General features: G+C 41.4%; 1 protein-coding gene across 2 annotated transcripts in view; it reads right to left on the bottom strand.

Moving 5' to 3' along the window:
* Positions 1-6,688: 6,688 nt before the first annotated feature.
* The window catches only part of CCDC198 (coiled-coil domain containing 198), a 28,606-nt gene continuing 17,162 nt past the window's right edge, over positions 6,689-18,132 (bottom strand). Inside the window, exons 3-6 of one of the 2 annotated variants that reach the window (XM_061158369.1) lie at positions 17,588-17,674; positions 16,390-16,491; positions 15,284-15,443; positions 6,689-8,375 (exon numbers count right to left, since the gene is read on the bottom strand). In XM_061158369.1, the coding sequence (XP_061014352.1) occupies positions 8,146-8,375; positions 15,284-15,443; positions 16,390-16,491; positions 17,588-17,674 (579 nt within the window). In that variant the 3' untranslated portion in view covers positions 6,689-8,145. The remainder of the gene's footprint in view (positions 8,376-15,283; positions 15,444-16,389; positions 16,492-17,587; positions 17,675-18,132) is intronic. The other variant, XM_061158370.1, reaches the window with a different exon arrangement.

The following is an 18,132-nucleotide window of genomic DNA, read 5'->3' as shown; positions in this document are numbered from 1 at the left end:
GCAATGATTCAAACTGTACCAATGATCTCCCCCTTCTACTCCATGGTATAGACTGTTGTTCTTCCAGAGCCCCTTAAATACATATTGCCATTCAGTGTGCCCTCCCTTTGGGGCAAATTGCTTTCACTTTCAATGACCCTCACCTGAGACTTACCTTCAGTCTTCTTTGGGCCAGTGGAGCTCATTGCCCCCATGGGCAGAGGGCTGGTGGTGCCAGGCAATTGCTCTACACCAGGGCATCCCTAGCCAATGACTGGAGGTTAAAGGGTTATGAAGAGCTTCCTGGAATTGGTCTCAACAACTCTGAGATCTCAAGCGTACTTCAGGTCTCCTGTGAGATAAGTTACCTTGCTCAGAACTTTGCCTGAAATTGCACCTTTATTTGGGTTCTCCCCATTCCATGTCCTGATTTCCCACTCCCTTATCAACTTTTTCTGGAATCTCTTCTTAAAAAATAACTTGCACTCAAATCAGCTCAGGGTTTGTTTCTGGGAACCTGACCTAAGATATGCTCCAATCCCACTCTGCTATAAATACTTAAATACTATAAATACTTAATTTGGAGTCTCTTGTCATATATTTTTTCTCTTCTACAACACATATAAACATGAAAATAAAGTTATAAATTATACATATTATTCTGTAATTCACCTTAGTTTTTTCATTTAGTAATATATCATGGATGTCTAAGACAATCCATTATCTATATTAAATGTTAAATTGATTTTATTGAGGTTCCATACTATAATTTTTCAACCCATGTCTCCTGCATTGGCAGTCGGATTCATTAGCACTGAGCCACCTGGGAAGCCCCACTTCTTGGCTTAGAGGCAAGTGTCTTAGAAGAAACTGAGAGAAGGAAGCTTAGCTGAGAAGCTGGTGTGGGGCCTTCTTCCTGGCCTCTCCTTTGGTGTGAAAGCTGGGAGATGGGATCATGTAGAGACTCCAGGCAGATTTTCATTCAGAGGACCTTACCGGAGCCAGTCTAACTGCTTTCCATGCTCTGTTCAGAATTAAATATTTTGCCTATCATTGCTGCCTTCAGGAAGATTTGTTGATCTTCCTGAAGGCCAAGAGCCTTCTTGGGAGGGAGCTGAGAACTGAGAGCCTTGGGGACTCCTTTGCACAGTATGTGGAATGGACAGCCCACCCCAGGGACTGTGTAGAAAATGTCATTGATTCTTGGTAGATGAGTAGCACCCTTCAAACTGAGGTGGGGCCCAACAGCAGGAGACCACCACAGGGCTTCCTTGTAAGCAGTCACTGTACAAAGTGAGTGAAGTCGCTCAGTCGTATCTGACTCTCTGCGACCCCGTGGACTATAGCCCACCAGGCTCCTCCGTCCATGGGATTCTCCAGGCAAGAATACAAAGCCAGTGCCAAAGAGTATGGCAGGAAGTAACATAGATGGAGGTTTGGGATTGGGGTACATGCTAAGGAGAGGGATGTCTATGCCCATGATCATCAAGATGCATATCTTTCAGTCTAGGCTGGAGAGGATGGAGGACAGTACACCCCTCAAGGGTGAGGCCTTAAGCAGTCCTGTGCCTCTTCCCCCAAACATGGAGCCTGGCTGGGGAGAGAGAAAGGGGAGTGGAGGAAAACCTTAAGTGAATGCAGAATTTTAAGACACAAGTGGTTAAAGTCCTTTGAACTGCTGAGAGGACAGTGATGGGACTGGGAGCTTGAGAGCTAGAGTTACAGAGAAAGAAATCATTCTGAAACAGTATATCCTGAGACATTCCCTTACGATTAGTGAACCCACGATTCATCCTTCAACTTTTGACTTTGCACACTGATATTTTTCTGTTGGCTAACTTCTGAGAAATGGTTTGCAAAACCTGCTGATTTTTAAATATATCTTTTATCTAGACACCTATTTTTAATTCCATTATTCACTCTAAAAGCTGATTCCTTTGGGTAGTCTAGGCATATAATCGCATCATTTGTGAATCATGGTAAATATTTTCATAATTCCATAGTTATGTACTTCTGACTTTTGTTTCATGTCTTGTACAGACCAGACTTCCAGAACCACAGATTTTTTTTTCTTATTTTATTCCTAATTTCAATAGGGATAAAACTGCTAGTTATATAACATGTACAGAGAAGGTATTAGGTGCTGTTCCAAGCACTTTATATGTTATGATCTTATTTCTGTCACAGCAACACTGTGAGGCAGGCACTATCATAAGCTTCATTTTACAATGAGAAGGCTGTAGCCAGAGAGGTTAAATAACTTACCTAAGGCGGGAGGTGGCAGGAGACTCTAGACCTTATTGGCCTTTACCTCTAGAAATGTGTGCTGGGAAATGTTTAGCAACTAGCTCTCTGGAAAAGAAAAGTCCTGTTTCATAACATTTGCCAGTTTTTGTGGTGTAACCACTCCTTATCAAGGTTGATGTGGTATCACTGAATATGGGTTTGAGAAGAGATCCTCATAACACCTGCTGGGAACCAGAACTGGCCACACTCAGCAACTCCAGCCCTCCACAGCCTCCAGTAATGCATCATAAGGCAAGGGGGAGACTGCTGTGAAGGTTTCTTTTGGCTAAGATTCTTTGGTCTTAAGGAACAGAAATCAGGTGGAACTGGCCCAAGCTGAAGGTGAATTTACTCTAAGGATACAGCCTCAGAAGGAAGGACAAGAGGCAACAGGGCCTTAGGAGGGCTGGGAATGAGGGATGGATGTGCTGTTGGGTCTCAATGGATCCCTTGTCTGATTCTGTCTACTGCAGCACCTGTGTTCCTGAATCTCTGGCCCACAGAGCAGAACACTACTATCCATCACTCCTGAATATACTCAGGTTCTTGGCATCAGCAGAAACTGAGACCCTCTCTGACTGGCTCAGCTGGGCCAAGGGTGAGCCCCAGAAAGTCAGCTGTGGCTGCATGGCATTTGTGTTGGCCATAGTCTGCCTCTGTGCATGATCACATCAGAGATGTCAGTCTAGACTGGGACCAGCCCCTTCTGTCTCTAAATTCTGTTACACTAATACTCATCATCACACCATGATCTTCTGGGCTCCTCACCAACAGTGTTTTGACAAGCTTTCTGAGATTTTTCCCTGTCAGGCAACTTTGCTGACTTTGCCATTCCAGCCTTCTTGTTTGTCCTTGAAAATGACAAGCTTATCTCACCTCGGAGCTTTTTTACTTGCTCTCGTAGATTTTCCCATGGCATCTACCCTCACTTCTTTCAAGTCTCTTCCTCAGAGATTCTAAAACTGTGGGTTAAATCCATTTCACCTGTCTTTACTAATCAAGGTCATCCTCACTTTTGCTACAAAAGACTTGCCTATTTTCCTCATAGCCTGAGTCATTTTCCAAGAACTTACGGTCAGCTGTGCCTAAATCAAGCCGAGTCAGTTAAAACTAAATGGGACCGGTGATCCTCCAAATGGGCATGTGCCAGTGTCCTTTAGCCATTGGAGGGCTGAAAACTCCGTTCTCAGATCCTGCCAAGTGCTTGCATACTTGAATGTACCAAGGCCTGTGGCTTAGTCACACCTGTGCTGAACGACAATTACAGCGACTTTTTCTAGTCACCTTCCCCATACTCCCCATTCCTCAGACCACCCCACTACTTTAATCTTTATCTCATAAATTCCAGAGCCCCTTGCCTTCAGGGAGGCAGATTTAAACCTGCTCACCCCTCCGGCTGCCTTGAGAACAAACCCTGTCTTTGCTGCAGATCTTGTCGTCTCAGGTTCTTGACTTGGACAAACATGCTTCCCTAACAAGTCCCTCCTGAGCATCCTGCTGAAACAGTCCGTTCCATTGCCTATCCTCAGATCTGCTTTACTTTCTTCATAATGCTTGATGTAACCTGAAATTGTATCATGTTATTTGACTCTCTGCTCAAGGTTTCCCGCATTGGAATGTAACCCATGGGTTCAGGGATTTTCGTCTTGTTTATCGCTATATTTTCAGCCTCTGGAACGGTGCTTGGCATCTGGTAGACACTTAAAACCTACTAGCTGAATGCTCGATGAAGTAAATGAGTTGCAGACTTATTAGGAAGAACACATTTAAAAATAAACCTTAACTCTTGACTTTGTTTTCAAATATATTTTTATTTTGTACATATTGAGTATTCCTTTAAAAATAAGATGTAATTCACATTTTTAATGGTCTCACCTTCCCTAATCTACCCCTTAGCTTATTTTCTCCCAAGCCCTCCCTAAAGTATTCTAAATTAGTGAGATTCTGTAGTAATATGTGGAAATAGGCTCTTGTTGTTCATTTGAGGGAAGAAACAGTTGACTTTAATTATGATTTGATGATCAGCAGGCTTTCCTGGTAAGAAGGGAATAAAGAGCTGGTATCTTTATGAAGGCATGAAGAACTGGTGTTTTTCTGTCTCTAAAGGCTATGTGTGAACAGAAAAGATTATCTTTTTTGTTTACAAAACTATTTCATAGGTGACTCCACAGAGTCATCTTCAATTAACTCCCTGTAGAGTAACTCAGAATTATCATCAAAATAGATGAACAAGAATGACCCTCTGCTAAAAAAAAAAAAAAAAATTGAGTAAAAACACATTTTCAAAAGTATCCCCAAAAGACTTCTCTTTCTCATGAAAAATTCAGAGCAAGAAAGAATGTTATTTTCCTAAGAGAAAGCATGTATTTGGCCATAGACAAGCCTTCCCCAGCTCCCCTCAAAGCTGAGGAGATTTTCTGTTGGAGAAAATTGACAACTTTGCCTTGAAGCTTAATTTTATAGCTTTTTACCAGCAGTGGCAGCTGTGTTTACTGATGGCCGTGAACTGCCCCTGAACAAATTCAAGATTAAGTAAAGGATTGCTGTTTTCAGACAATTACCAACAAAACGAACAACCTCTTACTGAGCGTGAAGCTCCAGGCCTCATGTCCTTACCTTTAAAAATTACCTCAGAAGCTGCTGCTTTTAAAGATAGAAGTTGGTGTATCTGCTGCAGTAGCATGTTTATACCAGTCAAACTGTGGTTTTCGGCTTTAGCTGCATGTTAGATTCACGGGGAGGGGCTTAAAAGGGAAACACCGGCCTAATGCTAAAACTCTGGTGGGCCCAAGGATCCTTACTTGTTGCTACGTGTTTGGTCACTCGCCAGGTGATTCCAGCACTGGCTCTGAGAAGCACCTCTCTCTGGCCCAGGCCACAGTGCACCCCTGAGTTCCATCCTGGATGGGACATCCGGTGGGGTCGCTCACTGATCCTGCTCCCAGGCCAAGTTGTAAAGACAGTTAAGTTTGCCTTTATTCTCTCATCTGCCTCTCTGTGCCCTTTATTCCAAACTTCCCCTCCTGACTTATTTCTCAGTGCTCTTATCCTGCCCACAGTTAAGCACTTGGGCTCTGAGGCAATTCTTGTTAAAAGAAAGCTCATACCCTTTCTAGTGCAGTAGTATTCTGCTCTAGCACCAAAAAATATGTAACTGAAAAGAAATGTGGAATGCTACAGAAAGTCACTGGTGAGCTGAGGTAAAATTAGGGAGAGGAGGAAAGTGCTCCTGACTCACATCAGGCCCCTTCTGGTGAGCAACATTCTGCTCAAAAATACGCCGTTCTGCTGGGTGACTCTGGCAGGTTAGTTAACCTCTCATTGCCTCAGTTTCGTCATCTATAAAACAGGGGTAACCCACAAAATTGTTGTGAGGATTATATATGGAAAGCATCTGGAGAATTCTTGACCCACCGTAAACAGTCAGTGCACTTTAGCAATGATTAATATCACTGTTATTGTAATTTAAAATTCTTGAATTTAAGATTCTGTGTGGTGAGAATTCCACACAGAGCAGGCAAATAAACAGAGAAAGCATCATGATTTATTTCTTTTGCTGCTAACATTCTCTGAAGTACAAGAAACACTTTGAGCTATGGCATCCTCACCAGTACACATGTGTCTAGTTCCCATATCTCAAGACAATGTCTAATTTATGCTATTCACTTAGTTGTATAAATTCTAAGCTCTAGGAAAAAAAACTCTACACCTGAAACTAACTAAACTGTATTTCAATTTAAAAAAAAAAAAAGGATCTTACTTTTCCAAAAAGGCTGAGTGGTCAAACAATCTATGCATTCCTTTGTAGAAAATATGCTTTCTACCTACCAAAGAAAAAGTATACTACTTGCAAAGAACTGGGAGTAAAAATGCCCAGAGATGACCTAATTAATTGACTTCTGTCCCTGGAAGAAACATGAGTGTTTGTCCCCTGACACAGAAGTTTTCACCTTCTTAGTGACTGATCTGAATGTACTGAAAGTTAGGGGGTGTTTCTATTATTTTTGTTTTGGAAGTTTCCTAGAGAAAGCTTAAAAGAAAATTTTTCTTTTACTTTGTTTTAAAGTTCACTGAATTCTTAGAGGCTTCTGGATGCTTAAAATATTTTTAGGTGTTGCTAAAAGTGGAGTCTGGTTTTATACAAAAGAAGTTCTTGAAGTTGCCTAAAAATCTACTTTGGGGGGGCCTTTAGATAGCACAGGGGATTCTAGTGATGGAACTGCTCTTTGATCATACTGTTGCTCACATGAATCCATACATGTTATAAAACTGCACAGAAATAAATACACACACACATGAGTGCATTAACTGGTAAAACTGAATAGAGCAGATTGTTTAAAAGGTTAAAAAAATCTAATTTTTGAGAATATAACTTTTGGATGGAACACTTCTAAGTGTCCTTTTGTAAAGTTCTATGGTCTATATCATAATCTAAGAGATCTTCATTTAATTTTGAGCTTTAATTCACAATGACTTTCCACACTTAACATTTTTTTTATTGTTGTTCAGTTGCTAAGTTGTGTCCAATTCTTTGCTACCCCATGGGCTGCAGCATGCCAAGCTCCTCTGTCCTTCACTACCTCCAGAGTTTGCTCAGATTCATGTCCACTGAGTCCATGATGCTATCTAACCATCTCATCCTCTGCCACCCCCTTCTCCTTTTGCCTTCAATCTTTCCCAGCATCAGGGCCTTTTACAATGAGTCGGCTCTTCGCATCAGGTGGCCAAAGTATTGGAGTTTCAGCATCAGTCCTTCCATTGAATATTCAGGGTTGACTTCCTTCAGGATTGACTGGTTTGATCTCCTTGCAGTCCAAGGGACTCTCAAGAGTCTTCTCCAGCACCACAGTTTGAAAGCGTCAATTCTTTGGCACACAGCCTTTTTTATGGTACCGCTCTCACATCCATACATAACTACTGGAAAAAACCATAGCTTTGACTATATGGACCTTTGTCAGCAAAGTGATATCTCTGCTTTTTAATATGCTGTCTCGGTTTGTCATAGCTTTTCTGTCCAAGGAGCAAGCATCTAATTTCATAACTTTACATTTTTCCTATAGCCTCTTTGTTATGAGATTAAAAAGTTTATAACTCACAAGAAAGTGACTTAAAAGAGCTTAGTGTCTAATGCAGCATCTTGTGATTTTCTTTAGAAAGTCATTTTTATTTCTATCAAATCTACTCTCTCATCTGTTTGTTTTAGAAGATATGATTTGCTTTTAAAGATATGGTGGGGTACCATGTCTCAAAGGTGTACCCCAATAGACCACACTTTGGAATCGCTGCCCTGCATAGCCCCTTTTTCATTGCCTGTGACCTGACCTATGACTTGCAGTAGCTAACAGAGTGTGGCGTCTGTGATCAGATTAGAGTTAAGATTGGCAGCTTTCTCTCCCTCCTCTCGGAACATCTGCTTTTGGGAGCCCTGGGCTGACGTAAAAGCAAATTCACTACCCTCAGGAGAGAGCACTTGGGAAATCCATGTAAGGAGGCTCTGGAATGATACGGAGTGGGGGGCGAACTCCAGCTGTGTCAGTGTCCTTATTGAGTTTCCAGATGACTCCAGTCCTACCTGCCATCCATTGCATGAAAGGCTTCAAGAGAGACCAACAGAAGAACCACCCAACCGAGCCCAGCAACCCACAGAAAAGTGGGAGAGTAAGTGGCTGCTAGTTAAGTCCCTAGTTTTGAGGCAGTGGGTTATATGGTACTAATATATTAATATATCTCACACCTTTAATCTTAGGATTTCAAATGAAAAGAAAGTGAATTGGTGTTCTCAGAATAATTCATATACTACCTTGAGGAATTTTTAAAGGCAAGAAAGCTTCCAATACATTCAGTAACTAGATTGGTGAATAGTATTAAATATTATTATTCTTAATCAAAAAACTCATCAAAATATTGGATTCTCTCTGTCCTGGTCCTCACCAGTGCTCTTTTTTTTTCCTCTACTTTCCCTGACTCATCTGAGTCAGAGCTGGAGCTGTCCCAGAGAAGCTCTCCCCGGACCTCCTGTTCACGGAGCCATGTTTCCATTTTGCCAATTTTCCTGTGACAGTGGTCATTCCTTGCTTGATGTTCCAGAAATTCTGCATTCTGTGTATTTCCTACAAACAATTGAAAGTCCATTTAACTTATTTTTACCCTGGACAATGATGTATTTGTTTAAGCTTAGGTTTTTACACATACCCACACACACATATATACATAAAGGATTTCACCTGGTGTTTCTGTAAGCATTAAAAATGTTTTTCTTGCTATTTATAAAACTTTTTAATCTTCTGAAAATCACAAGATGTACAATACACTTTTGTATACTCCAGCTCATCAACATTGTGTCACAATATGTATATGTGTATACATACACACACAAACTTGTCTTGAGCTGAGCCACTTGAGAATTACTTGCAGAGTCACTTCCTCCCAAAATATAGCACCACAAATCCCCTAAGAAGATGGGCAATTTTCCTGTATAACCACAATGCAATTATTACACATAGAATATATGACATTGATACAATGCTGTTTTCTAATGTATGGTCTGTATTCAAATATCCATGCTTATCCCAGTAATGCTCTTTGTAACTATTTTTTATTTGACTGTTTGCATTTTATTTTTTAAGTACAGGATCTAATCTAGGACTATGTGTTGCATTTTCTTATCACTTAATCTCCTTTAATTCAAGAACATTCTCCCATCCTTTTCTTTCTTCTCTTCTCCTTCCTTCCTTCCCTTACTCCTTTATTCTCCCCCCATCTCTTCCCCTCCTCCTTTTTCTCCTCCTTCTCTCTTGCTCCCCCCTCCCCACTCTCTTACTGATTTTTCCCCTCCTCTTCCTGGATGTTTTCTTCCTCCTCCTCTTCATTACCTTCCTTTTTCCTAACACTGACATTTGAAAGAACACAGGGTCAATTATTTGGTAGAATGACCGTAAATTTAGGCTTTCTCTGATTGTTCCCTTGTGATTAACTTAAGCTTAAATTGTTTTGGCAAGAGTATTGCACAGATGGTGTTGCCTGGAGCTAATTATTGAACATCTACTATGTCCTAGGCACACACCATTCCATTTTCCTAACCCTCAATCAGCTCTGCCTTCATATCAGACTTAACTATGGAGACTTTCAGAAACACAGTAGCCTGGGTTGCATCCCAGACCTACAGAACTAGAAAGCTCAAAGGGTCAGGCATTTATTTTACCATCTATTTTTTGGGGAATAGATTTATTTTTTTGGTGTTGGATTTTACACATATGTCTTTACTTCTGCTTTTTATTTAAGTAGTACCCAATACCCTTTTAGAATGCACTTCAGAGCATCACACACAGCCTTATTCAGAGAAAGTGGATTTTAAGAAAAAAAATCTTAGTGACCATTTTCAAGTTTGGAATACCATCCTAGGTCAAAGTCCAGATTTTCCCCTATGGCAGTATGAGCCACAACTTTCTGGATATTTTCTGAATGATCATTGTTTATCAAATCTTATGGCATATTTTATTTAAGCCCTTGATGTCTGAAATTGCATATTTTTACAAAGGATAATCAAACATTGCAATGTGAGGATTCATGCCTTGTGATTCATGAGTTTCCTTTCAGTCTCAATGAGGGGCTGCCTTGTTTTCCCCTTGAATGTTATTCTTACGAGCATTGTTTATATACATAGCAGTGACAGAAACCTATAGTTAATTTATGACTCCAGCCCTAATCTGTCTCCTGAAATATGATACATTTTTTTAAATAAAACTGAACTCTTCCTCTTTGTCTCCTGGCGATATATGTCAGCTCCATCTTCTTTTTCTGTCTTAAACCTGCCTCGTCTCCTTGTTACCCTAGCCTAGCACATGGTCCTACCTTTGCCCCAGAACCTCCTGGCCACCTCACTGTCTCCATGCCCTACGTATAATTCACCACCAGATGTTCACCATGCCTCCAGAGCCATCTCCGGTCACTCTCTATCTGAATCTCTCTTCTCTAACTGGTGCCTACATATCTTGTATCTTGCTCTTTCTCTCCCTCCTCATTGTTACCCTTCTTTCCTGGTCTGGATACCACCTCTCTCTTGCACTACTGCTGTGTACTTCTAACCTGTCTCCCCACATCCTTTTGCATTCCTCTCCCACCCATTCACCACAGTTCAAGTAGAGTAATATTGAAAATATAAACCTGTTAGTTCACTAACCTGCCCTTTCAGTGGCTTCCCACTGAATCTTAAGATAGAGTTTAAAGTCTTTATTTGACATGATTTATAAGACCCTGCCTGCCCTGTTCTCTCACTATGCCTCCAGAGCCATCTCCAGTCACTCTCCATCTGAATCTCTCTTCTCTAACTGGTATCTAGAATCTGGCAGGCTCCTTCCCACTCAAGGGCCTTTGTACATGCTGTTACTGATCACAGTTTTGGATGTCCCAGCACTTGGACATCACACTCATGTGCTCACCTGCTCCCATCATTCAGCTACTTCCATCTCAGCTGAAATGCCACTTTCTCATAGAAAGTGTCCAACTCCTCAGATTACTAGGTCTCTAGTTATATTCTCATTGGACTTTCTTTTGTTCATTGTCTGTGCTATTGTAAGTACCACATCTACCCAGTTCAGTAAATATTTGTTGAATGAGTAAATAAAGGAATGAACAAGTGAGCCATCAGAGAATCTTGGAAGGTGGGAAATATTGATAACCTGGGAATATTGAGACCTGGGAAAGGCTTCATTCATTGAGGCCTGGAGCTGTCAATCATCTCTGCTCTACAAATGAGCCTAGAATATTAGAGACATCACTCAGACTGAGAATAAGGATTTTCTGTGGACAAGAGGCAGGGAATTAGAAACAAGAAGAGACTTGTGGAATCTAATGGTGGAATCTAACATAACATTAACAATAGCTTGAGTCACCCTACACTCTTGGTGTTATGATGTTTCCATTAGCATGTGAGGCAAAAGTCACGTGTTCAGTATTATCCTTGAAAATCCCTAAAGTCACTAGCAAAGCACTGTATACAAAGTTTTGTATACAAAGCATTAAAGTTTGAGAACTTCTGAGCTGGATGTCTTATACTTATTACACTTTGATAAATCCCTGTTGGATTCTTTATGGCTGCTGGACTTGAAAAAAAAGAAAAATACAATGTTTAAAACCTAAATAGATTTTGGGTGAGCAGAGTAGAGGAAAGTGTATCCTACTGATTCTTCAAAATGAATTTGGAGAGAGACAGGACTTCCCTGGTGGTCCAGTTGCTAAAACTCTGCGCTCTCAGTGCAGGGGGCCTGGGTTTGATTCCTGGTCAGGAAACTAGATCCCACATGCTGCAACTAAAGATTCCATGTGCCACAACTAAGACCCAGTGAAGCCAAATAAATAATTATTTTAAAAAGTTAATCTTGAGAGAGGAAAGAAACAGAGGCCAGTGGGGAAAAATAGGGAATGATTTAGGTAGTACAAGGATCATACAAAATATTAAAAATTTTTGATGGTTATGTATTTTATAATATGCTAGAAAAATGTTATCACTATCAAAATGTCACCACTATCAAACCCATAACCCATTTTTTTCTCCTAAAAATGGAGCATAGCCAGAATATAGGCTTCCATGGGCATTCTACTAGTCAGGTTCTGATACCTCTGCACCCAGCTCCTCTATTTGTTCATTTTGTTCCCTCTTTTGGAAAGGAGGATGAGAATTTCAGGTCACAGCTGATTCACAAACAAAGATAAATTTTAAAAATAAAACTAAGCAAGATACCTTAAAGGAAAATACTAAGTAAATAATAGTACAAGTGGCCAGGTAAGACCAGAATTGTGAAGGTGACATTCAAATGATGTATGTAGAGTGACACTTCCCCTGAAGCATATCTTATTTTTGCTGTAAGACATCAGTTTCATATTTCTTCAGTTCTGTCCATATTCATATGATACTTTACATTTTACATGTGTTTTTACACATGTTATAATATTTGAAATTTACATAAACTCTGCATGGTAGACCTAATGCTTTATTCCCATTTTACAGATGTGGAAACTGAGGTTCACAGAGGTTAGACAACTGTAGAATAAAGCTATATGAACAAATATATAGCTAATATCTATCAAGAGGCTACTAGTACCAGATACTGTTCTAGTAATAAGAGAAGCTCCTGGCTCTCACAGAGCTTCTGTTGAATAATGTACTGTCAGCATTCAAATAAAAGATTTTGATTACAAGTCCAGTGCTTTTTCTCCTCACTAGATTAATATCATGGCTTCTGGAAAGGGTAGGAGCCACACTAATATGTTAAAACTCACAGAATTATCTGCCTGAAAGGGTGATGTTCACTTTGTATAAATCATGTATCACTACATATTACACAGATAGCATGGCCACCCACTCCAGTATTCTTGCCTGGAGAATCCCAAGGACAGAGGAGCCTGGAAAGGTATAGGATCTTAGAGAAGCAGACAGAACTGAAGTGATTTAGCACAGCGCAGCACAACATGTAACTTACTCTGTAAGTATATGTAAAATATATGCAAAGCATGCATGATTTCATTTTAAAGAAGCAGTGAAAAAACAAAAACTGGTTTTTAACCTCACAATGCATCTGACACTCTCATCCTCCCTTCCAAAAGAGGGAACAAAAGAGAACAAATAGAGCCTTAAATAAGAGGAGCTAGATGAAGAGGTACCAGACCGTGACTAGTAGAATGCCCACGGAAGTCTATGATCTGACTACATTCCATTTTTAGGAAAAGCAAAGTAAACTGCTTTCAGAAGCAGAGAAAGAAATCAAAGATGCTACTTGAGAATAAGTAAAAAGGAATCACTGCTTGAACATATGCCTGCAGAGCGGTGAGTTCTACAGGCTTTGCAGAGGGAAGCCTGCTTTTGAGAGAGAGGGTGGAGGGAATCACAAACTGCATTTGCAGACTTTCCCAAGGTTGTCCTAGGCAGAGCTCTGGGCCACTAGAGCCCTGATAAGGCTAAACGAGGGGGTGGGTGGGAGTGCACCCTTTGGAGTCAGAAAGACCTGGCCTTGAATCCTGATTTGTCACATGGGAACTAATAGTAACTCCTGCCTTAGAGGTTGTGTGAAGCTTAAATGCAATAATTCATGTTAAGGGTGGACCTTTTTGCTTGGCTTAGAGTAAGCACTTGAGAAACTTTAGCTGGAATAAAATGAAGCAGTTTAAAAAAAATATATCAGGAGGGCAGAGGAGAATCCCCCTTCTCCATGTGACATAGTCTTCCAAAGACTTTGCCAGCGTTGTTGTATGGTTTTATTTTTACCCAGCCTGATCTCAAGCAATGACTCAAAGTGTTCAACTTTAGCTGAGGTATGTTTCTTGGTGGTTTTGCCAATATTTTTAAACGGTAAAAGTTGTTCATCTATGTGACTACACACCAGATTTCATCCTGCAACTTGGGAGTATAGGTTAGATAGATGCTCCAAGTAGATTTTCAATTATTCAGCCTTTTCTTATTTAATTAACTCACTGATTAGGTATCTTGTTTTCCTGAGCAGTGGCAGTATCTCTTTCAGCTGGACTGCATCTTAGAAGCTCGAGACCTCCAGAGAAACAGCCAGCATTTCTGTTGCTCTGTCAGCGCTCAGTCCTGCTGACAGGGGATTGGCCCAGAGCGCAGCGAGCTCTGTGTGTGTGAACAATACCTGTATTTGCAGTGATGGGCTTGCTCCGGGAGAGTACATACAGTGCAGACTTAACGAGACTCTAATTGATGGGGTGATACAGCACAGAGTTTGTGAATACAAATGTCTGTTGGAAATCACAGAGCCATCTGGGGCCACTGGGCAACCTGGCCTGGCTGGAGTATGGGAACTGGGCATGATAATAGTAGGAGATGAAGCCAGAAAGGTAGGCAGTGTACAGACTCTGAAGGCTTAGGGTACCAGGGTAAGGAGTTCAGGCTTTGTCCTCAGGCTGATGGAGACTCACTGAAGGATTCCTTTTTAAGTGCAAGAGTGATATGGTCAGATTGACATTTCATAAGATTATCCTGGTAATAGTGCAGTGCTTCTAGAACTTTATGGTACTTGAGAATCATTTTGATAAAATTCAGGTCCTGATTGTGTAGGTCTGGGATGGGGCCGGAAATTCTATGTTTCTAATCAACTCCTAGGTGATTAGATGCTGCTGGTCTGTGGACAACACTTTGATCACCAAGTGGAGCAGTAGTTCTTCAGCTTTAGGGGTGTTAGAATCATGGGGGGAGATGAGGAGTTGTTAGACTGCTGGGCCCCCTCTCTACAGCTTCTGATTCAGTTGCTCTGCCTGGAGCCCTGACTGGTTCCCAGGTGGTGCTGGTGCTGGTGGTCTGGGGACCACCGAGGTGAAGGGTTGATGGAAGGAAAGTAGGACCTGTGATAGGAGTGCAGTCAGGGGGCTATGGCAATAGCCCTGGTGTGACATACTGACCTAAGAGGGGCATGGGGAATGGTATGGGGGTGCAGTCAGCGTTAGCATCTTCCTGGAGAGGGGGCAAGCAGGGCTGGAAAGGTGCCAGATCTCTGGCCTGAGTGACAGCATGGAGGCCACACCCACTGAGACAGTGGAGGTGGCATGAGCAAGTCTGAAGAGGACGGTGATGCTGGATGCAGTTTTAGACATTGAGTGTGCTGATGAGGGCTGCAGGGGAGTCAGTGGGTGAGGAGAGAGTTTTTGCCTGTGGTCACAAACTGGCTGATACCAATGTGCTGTTTAATGTATTGATAACTCCACGTGCTTCACTCTCTTTAACCACAAACTGAGGCCCTTTTGCTTTTTCGCCTCTTTGGGATCGTGCAAGGATTGTAATCATGCATGTAAAGTGCAGTATATTTCTAAAAAGAGATCTCATCTCAGCGCTGAAGTCTTATTCTTCTCGGCCATCCCAAACATGACAACAGGCCCATTCTATTCCAGGAGTTAAAATATCAACAGGGACTCAAGGGCAGCTCTGTGCTTTCCCATTCCATATCAGACATTTATTTGGTGAAGTTTTAAAAATACTTGATATATTATTTACTTAAAAAATTACATAACTCACCTAGACTTCTGTTCAAGGTTTCATCAGGCAATAAGGTTAGAAAGTCACCATCATCATTTCCTGGGACACTTTGAAGGATTTTCTCGGCTTTATGGTCCCTCTGTTTCTGCTTACTAGTTCTTGCCTCCTTGTGAAGACTTTTCTTCAGTTCAACTTGGGCCTGAAATTGACCAGTTAACGTTAGTGTTCTCCCCTCACACTACCTTCACCAGAATAGGTCAACAAATCAGCCGCTTTACAAATTGTATATGTATCTGTAGACAGATAAATAGAACATGGTTCTCTTATTCCTCTTAAAAGATATGGAAACTTTCTTCATGTGCAGGTTTGTTAGGAGAAATAGGAACATGCTGGTAGTCTCAAAACAGTGAGGACCTTTGTAAAACCATTTCTCCATAGGCCATCTGATATATTTGGAACTGAATAAGACAGGGACTTCAGCCTTATTCACTAGAGTGAGGAATGTGGAATATGACATTCATAGCAAACATGATTGTAAAGGGGTTTATTACAAGAGATCTTCCTTATCAAATGATTCTATGATTTAAATTATAGAGGGATGCCTAGGTTTCAATCCCTGGGTTGGGAAGATACACTGGAGGAGGAAACGGCAACCCACTTCAGTATTCTTGTCTGAAAAATTCCATGGACAGAATTGCCTGGCCAACTACAGTTCACAGGGTTGCCAAGAGTCAGACACAACTGAATGATTGAGTATGCAAGCATGTTTGCTCATTAGGTACAAGTACCAAAATACAGACAGATTCACCCTCTGTCCTTTTAATTAAACCAGGAAAAATTATCTAACCTCATTTTCCTGCTGGAGCCAGAATGTGGTAGAAGAAACAGTTAGAAAAAGGGAAACTTGAGACACAGATGCATCCTTGGGAGGATGGAACACAGAGAAAAGACTCCACTGAGTTGGTAGCAGAAGGGATCCTGCTGTTTTCCTCTCAGTCCCAGTAGAGGAAACTTTGGCTGCAGTAACTAAATTTAAAATGCTAGGTAAGGTCTGGAGATGAATGCTTAATATATTCATGTGCCAGGACAGTGATTATGTAGCATACATTTGGTAAATACGACTCTCTTCTTCTCCTCATATTTACCTCTTGTCTTTTACGGTTCATTTCCAGCATTTGCATCTTATGTAAATATTGTCTTTTCCCAAAAGGATACATTAGAGTCTGCATCTTCTTTTCCAGTTCCTGCTATGAAAGATGACATACTTGTTAGGATGAGGGGTAATTGGTTACTCTGCAATCCAACTCTTGAAATCCATTTTGGAACAGTGAGATCTTGTTTATCGGTCATAATCCATAGAGATCTCCTGTGACATCAAAGGTGGGCCATTGCAACTTCCAGACCAGTCCTTGGTGAAGCTATCAGTGAACGAAGGGGCAATCAGCAATGTGTATCATCTTGTTTTTAAGGTTCCTGTAGAGTTTTGCAAACTTTGAATGGAAATATCTTTCTGTATCTCATTTTGGCAAGATGTCACTTTTTGTGTCAACAGCTGCTTTAACTATCTTTCCAGAAATGTGTTCTGGTTTGGTGAGACCTGGTTCTCTCTCTCTGCTTCTTCTGCCATGGAATAATTATCTGACTCTGACATTAGAGAGATGCTAACCTATTTATGTAGGGTATACCCCCATAATCCAATACTGTACACTGTAGTTTAGGAAGGATTGAAAACTGATTGTTTAGGACTTGGGTGATCTTCCCTGGTGTATCAAAAACTCCACTAGGACAATGTGGACAGTTACTAAGGGCAGTCAGGGGGTGGCCAGGAAGGGGAAGAGACATGGCAGCCAATGTGTTGAGTGATCCCCGTTCTGTTGCCCTGTGGACAGTGTCTGTGTCAGCAGCTGTGAGCCTTGGGGAGGGGCCCATCTCTGCAGGTGTTTTGTCATCAGCATCACAAACGTGGCCTTGTGGGTCTAAGAGTAGCTGGACATCTTTTATCAAATAGTCAGCCACACAGCAGCATCTAGGTGACTCTGAAATGAATCAGGAGAGGAAAGTGTTCACAAATTATAACACTTTAAGAATCATCCATTTCCCAATAAAATTCCCCTCTCTCATCAACATCTCTCTGTTTTCACCAGGTAACAGAGAAGGGCTCAGATTTCATCTGAGAGGCAAGAGTAATCTCCAGTTGGAGGCAGGCCCAGGAGAGAATGGATAGCTTTAGAAAGTTCTAACTCTGCATTACTTAGTAGTTTGCTCCTCCTCTGAAGTCTTCTGTGCAGAGAGGACAGGAAAAGGATGGCCCCTCAGCTCCCTCCCTCGCCAGGGTTTGCTCACCTTTGCTTTGTGAGTCCTCCTGGCTTCTTGCTGGTTCAGGAGCCTTTCAGAAGTAATTACTTGTGGCAGGTCAATGGGTTCAAGTTTCTAAAAGTCCAACATTTAGAGCAATCAGCATTCCTCATTCCATGAGATGATGAAACATAAAAACCAGAACTTAAGCTTTATCTTAACACTCTGCAAGCATTCCTGAGAGCACAGGGAAGGTGATTTCACCAGGATTAAGTCCCACCTGGGTTCTTTGGCGTTCTCTTGCACTGTTGCCAGTGGCTCTGAGATCTAAATACTGGTCAGAGAGTTAAAGGACTAAGAACCCTTTTCTGTCTGCATTGAGGGACCACGTCCACAGTCATCAAACAACAAGGGTCTTGGACTATTAGAGATGAAGGAGGCCCCAGAAGTTCCTTTACTTGATTCATTCTTTAACCACCCAGGTAAACCATTCCAGTCCTAGCAAAGTGGCCTACTTTCAAGATCCCCAGAGAAGCTCAGCCTTCTCATTAATAGTCCCGGGTGCTTATGAGGCACATGGAAAATGAAAGTGC

Source organism: Dama dama, chromosome 12 (assembly GCF_033118175.1).
Source record: "Dama dama isolate Ldn47 chromosome 12, ASM3311817v1, whole genome shotgun sequence".
NCBI classification, from domain to species: domain Eukaryota; kingdom Metazoa; phylum Chordata; class Mammalia; order Artiodactyla; family Cervidae; genus Dama; species Dama dama.
This window is presented reverse-complemented; position numbering and strand designations above follow the sequence as displayed.